At 59.7% G+C, this 7888-nt stretch overlaps 3 protein-coding genes across 3 annotated transcripts in view; 1 reads left to right on the forward strand and 2 right to left on the reverse strand.

The window, feature by feature from the left end:
* Nucleotides 1-1089, reverse strand: part of NEK8 (NIMA-related kinase 8) — a 14387-nt gene extending 13298 nt beyond the window's left edge. Inside the window, exon 1 of the mRNA XM_014953282.1 lies at nucleotides 953-1089. The gene's annotated coding sequence lies outside the window, so the exon portion shown is untranslated. The remainder of the gene's footprint in view (nucleotides 1-952) is intronic.
* TLCD1 (TLC domain containing 1) lies at nucleotides 23-1779 on the forward strand (the record flags this gene model as incomplete). The annotated part of the gene is made up of 3 exons (XM_014953286.1): nucleotides 23-116; nucleotides 432-514; nucleotides 1014-1779. Coding segments are annotated over 3 exons (573 nt in total), but the record flags the coding sequence as incomplete, so codon positions are not given.
* A 3318-nt stretch (nucleotides 1780-5097) lies between these two features.
* RPL23A (ribosomal protein L23a) lies at nucleotides 5098-7590 on the reverse strand. The gene is made up of 5 exons (XM_014953285.1): nucleotides 7485-7590; nucleotides 6837-7017; nucleotides 6338-6514; nucleotides 5878-5947; nucleotides 5098-5163 (listed from the first exon to the last, which is right to left on the reverse strand). The coding sequence occupies exons 1-5, from the start codon at nucleotides 7507-7509 to the stop codon at nucleotides 5149-5151; spliced, it is 468 nt and encodes a 155-aa protein (XP_014808771.1). The 5' UTR covers nucleotides 7510-7590; the 3' UTR covers nucleotides 5098-5148.
* Between the last annotated feature and the right edge of the window lie 298 nt (nucleotides 7591-7888).

Genomic DNA, 7888 nt, shown 5'->3' on the forward strand with positions numbered 1-7888 from the left:
CAACTTCCCTCCTCTCCTCTTCTCTCCCCCCAGCCTCTGGAACTCCCCGGAGCTGCTCTCCGACATCCAGGACGGCTACAGCATCTCAGGGCACCTGCTGGTCTGCTTCTCCTCGGGTAAGGAGCCAGGCGGGGCGATGGCCACGGAGACCCCCGCTGGGGTTTGCCCTCTCCCACCCCGCTCCCTCTTCAGCCTCACCCGGGATGAACCCCCGGAGACTCGCCGTGCCTCCTGCCTTAATCACGAGCCCAGAGACCCCGCAGTAGCCCCCCAGGGCCCAACCATTTCCCCCACACTCAGCCGAGGTGTTTCTGACACCTGGAGCACAGTCACGCCACCCTGCCCCTCCCTGCTGCCCCCTCTTCCTCACCACAGCGAGTGATGATGCACAAGCTGGACCCCCCCCCTCAATATTCTCCCTCATCCTGCAGGCTACTTCATCCACGACAGCCTTGACATCATCTTCAACCACCAGTCCCGCTCGTCTTGGGAGTACCTGGTGCACCATGCCATGGTGAGTATGGCCCTGGGGAGGTGAGGGGCCAGCATGGTGGGGGGTGGGGGCTACCGTGCACCCCAGAGTTTGGGTTTTGTGGGTTTTGTGCGCTATGGCGGGGCAAGATGGAGCCTTTCCTCCCCCCCCTGCTTCGCCCAGGCTGCCAGGTAGGCTGAGCATCAACAAGCTGAAGGCGCCCGACGGGGCAGGACGCCTGCCAGCGTCGGCTCCGAGCGCCGGGAGCCAGACAGGCTGCCACACACCGGGAGAGGGAAGAGCCAGAGGCTGGTCCCAGCTCCCCGCGCAGGGTGGTGTGACTGGGCCCAGGGGAACTGGCTCTCCCGACTGGTTTTCCCTTGGCCAAAGTGCCTGGGGGGCTGCTGGGATCTCTGGGGGTGGGTGTGTGTGGGGAGGGAAACCTTGGGAACCTCCCAGACCTTGTTGGGAAGGACTCACCTTCCCCAGGGTGAGGAGAGCTGACCTTTGCTGTGTCGTGTCCCCCCCTGGCTCTCTCCAGGCCATCTCTGCCTTCGTCTCGCTCATCATCACGGGTCGTTTCCTGGTGGCGGCGATACTGCTGCTGCTGGTGGAGGTGAGCAACATCTTCCTCACCGTCCGCATGCTGCTGAAGATGAGCAACGTGCCTTCCCCGGCGCTCTACGAGGCCAACAAGTATGTCAACCTGGTGATGTACTTCGTCTTCCGCCTGGCGCCCCAGTCTTACCTCACCTGGTACTTCCTCCGCTACGTGGAAGTGCAGGGCCAGGGTGCCTTCCTCACCGCCAACCTCCTGCTGCTCGACGCCATGATCCTCATGTACTTCTCCCGCCTCCTGCGCTCCGATTTCTTCCCCTCCCTGCGCAAGGGCTCTGCGGGGAGAGACGTGGATGGTGAGAAGTTCCTGATAGACTGAGACGTGCGCGCCCAGGGGGACCCGGGCTCCGGCTCCTGGAGGTTTTTGGGCTCTCCAAACCTGCTCTGATGTGCCTTAGGGCTCGCTCCCTGGCCCCGGGGCCTGCCTTCACCCGCTCTGCTGCCTAAAAAGCGCTTCCCTGCTGGACCAGCCCGACAGCCTCGCCGAGCCATGGCGACACCGCCGAAGCCAGGGGCATGGCCGATGGAGAAGCAGCCCAAGCCGGCTTCCATGCAGGCAGTTGGAGGGCCAGGGGTGGCTGCGTTTCGCAGCTGATGGCCTGAGAGGGTTGCAAGGGAAGGGACGAGTCCCTCCCGTGGTGATGTTGGGTGTTATGTGCATTAAAATCGGTCTGTTTACTGCTGCCGCAGCACGCCTGGGCTGGCTTTTCTGTGGGGCAGAACAGGGTCAGGGGGAGGGAGGATGGTGGGGATGAGGGCATGGGAAAAGGATGTGCCCCTGTTCCCAGCAAAGGGATGGTGGTCCTCGGGGAGGGAGAGAACACATTTCTGCCACTGCTTTGTTCTAAGGACCCTCTGGGGATGCCCTGCTGGGTCCTGCATCGTGCTGAGCCTTGAATGGCAAGGCCTTATCCCTCCCCGCGGATGGGTTCCTCCGCTCCTCCTCACTCATCTGCTCTTCCAGAGATCCAGGGCTGTGCAGGGAGCAGGGGAAAGGAGCCAGGAGAGGTAGGGAGCCTTGCTGCAGTCCCTGACCTGCCTGTCTCCGGCCAGGCGGCGAGGAGCCTGGCTGGGCTGCATGACTCACCCGGCAGCCACGTGAAGTGGAGCTGGCATAGGAAAGCCGTGTGAGGCCACGGACTCTTCCTGGAAGAGCGCTGCACGCTCGCATCCCCCCGGAGCGATCTTCATCGTCACAGCTCAGCTCCAGCCCCCTGCGAGCGTGCTGGGCCCTCTCCTGCAGAGGCAGGACCAAGTTTCCCCCACCAGCCCTCCCCCAGAGCGGTGAGAAGAGAGACAGGGGGGGTTCAGCTCCTTGGGGGAGCAGGGCCAGAACCGGCCCAGCCGGTCCTGTGGAGCACCAGAGCATTGGGAAGGTAAATCCTGCCTCCGGGATCGTACCTGGACTGGCAGAAAGCAGTGGGGTTTAGAGGGACTCCTGCCCAGCCCCTGCTGCAGGGCAGGATCCGTCCTACCAACCCCATCACCAGGCGTTGAGGTTGAAATAAGCCGATGATTAGGTGTGTGGGGGGGATCACCCTCCCTCCTGAGAGCCGGGAAACACCCCACAGGGGCTGTGATCCTGCCAGGGCTCCCCAGTACAGACCGGGGGTGCGTGCCGGGAAGAGCCTGGCAGCCCGAGGTGTGTGGGAAGGTTTGTGTGGGCAGGGACCTGTGCCAGCTTCACACCCACTGCCTTGCCCCCTCCTCGCTGCGAGGGGGGCTCAACCTGACCCTCAGCAGCCCACCTCAAGAGCCACACATCTTCCCATCCGCGGTTTAAACCCTCTATCTGCAAACACCCCACACGATCAGCCCAAATCCCCTCACCTCCCGTCGCTGCAGCTTTCCCCCCGTCTCACCACGTGGAGCAGACACAGCTCTGCCCCAGCAGGTCGCAGGCTCGGGGTTGGGGGGGGGGACCAGCCCACTCCCCCCACCAGCAGCGTGGGAGGGTCAGGCATGACGAAGCTTCCCAAAACAAGGAGCCCAACTCCCCTCTCCCTGGCTTCCAGCTGGAGCATCTCCCAGCAGCGTGGTGCTGGCCAGGGCTGGGCCAGCTGTGGGTCGGGCTGGTTGCCAGCCCCAGAGTGAGAGGTAAGCGCTGGGGGGAAGGCAAGTGCCAGACAGCAGCGAAGTTGAGGCAGGGTCAGGGCAGACTGCAAGTCATGCTGATGTGAAAGCCCTCCCCATGCTCCACGCTGCATGCAGCACGTACCTGCAGACAGGCTGCTGCGGCTCGTCCCCTCCCAAGGCTGCGCCCAGACCAAGAGCAGGAGGTTGGGTTGGTGCCCTCAAGCCCACCAGAACATCAGACCCAACCCCAGGAGGGAGCGGGGCTGTCCCAGGTCTCCACATCACCCTACTCCCAACCGGGGAGGGCTGCCTGATGTTCCACCTCATCTGCCCCCACACATCTTGCCAACAGCCCTCGCTCTATGAGTTTTAAGCTCCTGACCTGGGCTTGGACAAGGTGAGGAGCAAGAGCCTGGTCCTGGCCTGTGCCCTGGGGGGCCAGCAGAGCTCTGTGCAGCACCCCCAGATCAGGAGGGACCACCACCCAGGGAAGCAGCGATTTCTCACCCCTTCCAGCAGGGAGGGAGCATCTCGTGCCTCTCCACCCAGCCCAGCTGAGCATCCCAGGGGGCCCAGGGAGAAGAGGGGGTGCTTCCACGCAGCCCCCACTTCCAAACCCTGTTTCAGGAGCAGGCTGGCAGCAAGCAAGGTCTGCCTGTAGGAAGGAGAGCACACAGGCTTTGTGATACCCAGCACCACCCTCCTCAGACAGGGTGAGGGTGTGATGGCAGCCGGCCTCACCACACCACCACCACAGCCCCTGGTCCTCCCACAGCCGCTCTACAACCTGCCCAGCATCTCCATATCACCCATCACAGACAGCTCGTGGTGTACCCAGACCCAGCCACACTTCCCCCACCCGTGAGCACCAGGTGAAGAGTCTCCAGCCAAGGGCCACGCACCCCAGCACAGATCTTTACCCCCCAGTCCCAAAAGCAGCAGGAATTAGGCCAGACCCCCCCCCTCCCTTTCCATCCATCACAAACCACCGCCCCAGGACCTTGCCCACCCTCTGCAGGAGGCTGGAAGGAACCCTGTGTCCCACTGTCCAAGAGCTCAATTACCCCGATCAATATTTGGTCACAGCTTTCATCATCTCAGTCAAGAGTAATGCACTTAAGATCTTAAGTATGCCTAAAGGCTTATATGTACTTCACCTCCACCCCCCGCCCACCCAGTGCTCCACATTCTTGGGACTCTCTCCAAGTGCTCCAAAAAGCTGGTTTTATCTACCAATTTGAGGAAGCAAACAACTGCTGAGGCAGCAACAGCAGGTAGTTTGGTAACAGCCCCGATGAGGGTTGTGAACCCTGGGAGGTTACAGGCAACAGGAGGAGTGTTGGGGAAACCAGGCTGTGATTCACATGCTGCAGTGGTGGAGAGTAGGGATCACCTCAGAAGAACACACAAAGCCCCCGTGATGGCATTAGCTTGGAAACTGTGTCAAGCAAAGCTTTGCAGCATCAGCAAAGAGCTGATACGCTCAGAAAATGGGGTGACACTCCACTCGTGGCAGAGCTGAACCATAAACAGGTTCTCCTTGTGGTTCCTACCTACCTCCTGGGCACTCATCCGCCTGTGGCAGGCTCCAGGAGGAAGCTGTGTAGGACACCAAGAACACTGATCACAAACCACATGGTAATTACACAGGGGAACAAAATGCAGGAGGACACCGGAGGTCTCGGGTAAACAGAGATATTTGAGATTTGGGGCAGTGTCACCTCATTTTTACTGACATCCAAGAGAACAAGTCAGTGATCCAGAAGACCCCAGGGGACTCATGTGGACTCTGCTCTCCTACCACCAGGCTACAGCAGGAGGGAGACTTGGAGGGAGAAAGGGAGGGACCCCTCTACTGAAATGAAGCCCCCAAAAGTTTGCTGGGCACTCTCGCACGGGCCACGCTGTCACAAAACACAGGAGGCCCTCAGTGGTGTCACAGGGTTTATTATCCTGTCTGTACAGTCCTTGGTGGATGCAGTTTAGATGATTCCAATCTGGAAAGAAGCAAAGCACGTTAAAACAGATGGTATGGTGGCAGAAAGGCAGAGCCTCCACCAGAGACATCACTGACGGGGCTGCATCTCCCTGGGATTCCTGTCCTCCAAGCCTTCTTCTCCCACACCTACCCAAGCGCCTCACAAAAACACTTTAAACACTTAACTCCTCTGTGACCCTTGTGCTAATCCACAGCCACACTCCCCTGCTCCAATACATTCCACCATCTCCTGTCTCCCTCAGCCACATTGAGGAATAAACTGCTGCTGCTTCCACCTGCACAGCAGAAACTCCTCCTTCACCCAGGCCAGCAGCAGAGCAGTGCCCCAAAATAATTTCCCCCCGGTGCCAACAGCACTCACCAAGAACATCATTAGGACAAACCCAGAAGCTGCAGGACAGTTTCTGCACCCTCTCTGCTAATACTCTGGAGCTCCTGTGGCCCTGTGGAGTGGAGCCCCTCCCTGGAGGAGTTGAAGAACAGCAGCAATTCCCTCTCAGTAACTTTTCCCACCTAACCCTCACCATCTCCCAGGCAGAAATGCATTTTGCTAGACAATGTGATCTTGTTTCTACACACTCGGATCCCGTCTAACTAGAAGGATACTCCACAGAGCTCAAAGCACAAGCACCTCACCTGTACACCAGGAAAAGCAGCCAGGCACAGGGGATACAAGAACAAAGGGAGCTGCAAAGTTTCAAAGAGTTCTCACCTTGTTGGCTACATCCAGCGCATCGTAATCTGGAGCCAGTCGGACATAAGCCTTCTTCTCCCCATCAGGCCTAGAGACGAAGAGGAGGCATCAGTACAGAGGCAACAACTCCTCCCACCTGCTCCACATCCCTGTTACAGCAGTGTGCATCAGTGGTTCCTTTGGAAACATCACTTTACTCAGTGGTAAAAAAACGTTCACATCATTTGCACAAGAGCTCCTCGGGTGTTTGAAGAGCTCCCTGATGAAGCCAACCCTCTGATCTGCCAACATTTCCCACTTCCACTAAAATGTGTTCACTCACAAGTTGTATTTCTCAAAACTTTAACACTGAAAGTGCTACGGGGCTTAATCCCACACCTCCTGAAACTCACACATGTCCCCATGTTCTGCCAAGAGCCACTCTGGGCTCTAGAAGCATCTCACACCCACCAGTGACCTACTCTCCCCCTCTTCTCACCTAATCAATGTGTTGACCTTGGCCACATCAATATCATACAGCTTCTTGACAGCCTGTTTGATCTGGTGCTTGTTTGCCTTGACATCCACGATGAAAACCAGAGTGTTGTTATCCTCTATCTTCTTCATCGCAGACTCTGTGGTCAAAGGGAACTTGATAATGGCATAATGGTCCAACCTGCAGGAGAGAGACCCTGAGGTTAACAGAAGGCTGGCAGCAGCCATCCCTGCACTTCAGGGGCTTTCTCTGGGGTGCATCAGTTGCCATAAAAATTCTAATCACGAACTTTCAGGCTTTGGTCGCATGAAATCATCACCTGCACCACAAACACCCACTGCTCTGCTACTAAGCTGTGGGCTCAGCTCCCAGGGCAGCACACTGGCAAGGTGTCACCCGGGGACTTGCAGTGGGGACACAGGACCCCACACCAGCCCACGCACGGGGCTGCTCCCACCCTGTAAGCCCCGCAACAGGGCAGAGCCCAACATCCCACACGTACTTGTTTCTCCGTGGGGCACTTTTCCGGGGGTACTTGGGCTGCCGGTGCAGTCGCAGAGTCTTAGGCCTGCGGAAGGTGGGTGATGTGCGGATCTTCTTCTTCTTGTGACTGTGTACCCCCTTCAGGACGGCCTTCTTGGCCTTCAGCGCCTTAGCCTTCGCCTCTGTCTTCGGAGGCACAGCTAGAAGGACAGCTCAGTCAGTACAACCAGGATATGCTCTCCTGCCTTCCCCAACGGGCCACGGCTTCCCCTGCCACACAACTTAATGCACAGGACCTCTCCAAGCGGTCCATCCTCCCTCATCCAGCCAAGACCACCCGCAAAACCCCCAACGGAGTGTAAGTTTCCCCCTTTCCCAGTCAAACCAGTCTCCCACCTCACCAACGGATGAAGGAACTCAATCCCTCCACAGCTCCCTCACTCCCCACAGACCCCCCCACCGAGATGGAAGCCCACGCTCCCTCAGATAACCCGGCTGGGCCCGCCGCGGCAGGCCTCCCCACGTGCTGGCGGCCCCGCACCGAGCTCCAGCCCTCCCTCACCCCCAATACCGCCCAGCCCGGCCCCCCTTCGCCTACACCCGCACCCCAGGGTAAGCCCCGGCACGATATTCCCCCTCCATCGACCCCGCCGCCCCCAGCCCTCACCCTCCTTCTTCGCCTTGGGCGCCATCTTGGCCAGGCGGAAGCCGAAAGGGGTCTCCCGCCCCGCACCGCATGGGCTTATAGCGCCAAATCTCGCGAGATTTCCCCTTTGGGCCCCAACTCTCGCGGTGCCGCGAGGCACACCGGGAAGGGTAGTCATCGCTGGCAGCCGCTCGGCGCATGCGCAGATGCATCCCCGCCCCCGCAAGGCCTCATGGGAGTTGTAGTCCTGAGCACCGCCCCCCCCACACCCGCCGCCGCCCCGACGGCGGGGTGCCAAGATGAGCCCCGGTGTAAGGAGGGGCGGATTACCGGGGTTTCCTCGAGTGGGCAACAGCATAATGGCCCAGCCCCGGAGGAACCGGCGTCCTGGCCCCTCCTCCGCGGGCGGAGGAGGGGCCAGGACG

Source organism: Calidris pugnax, unplaced genomic scaffold (assembly GCF_001431845.1).
Source record: "Calidris pugnax isolate Ruff unplaced genomic scaffold, ASM143184v1 scaffold133, whole genome shotgun sequence".
NCBI lineage: Eukaryota > Metazoa > Chordata > Aves > Charadriiformes > Scolopacidae > Calidris > Calidris pugnax.

Coding starts and splice junctions, on each gene's coding strand:
- RPL23A (XM_014953285.1), bottom strand. CDS start 7,509: ATGGCGCCCAAGGCGAAGAAGGAGG. Junction 7,018..7,484: donor GCCCAAGGCGAAGAAGGAGG/GTGAGGGCTGGG, acceptor CTGTCCTTCTAG/CTGTGCCTCCGAAGACAGAG. Junction 5,948..6,337: donor AAGGTCAACACATTGATTAG/GTGAGAAGAGGG, acceptor CTTCGTCTCTAG/GCCTGATGGGGAGAAGAAGG.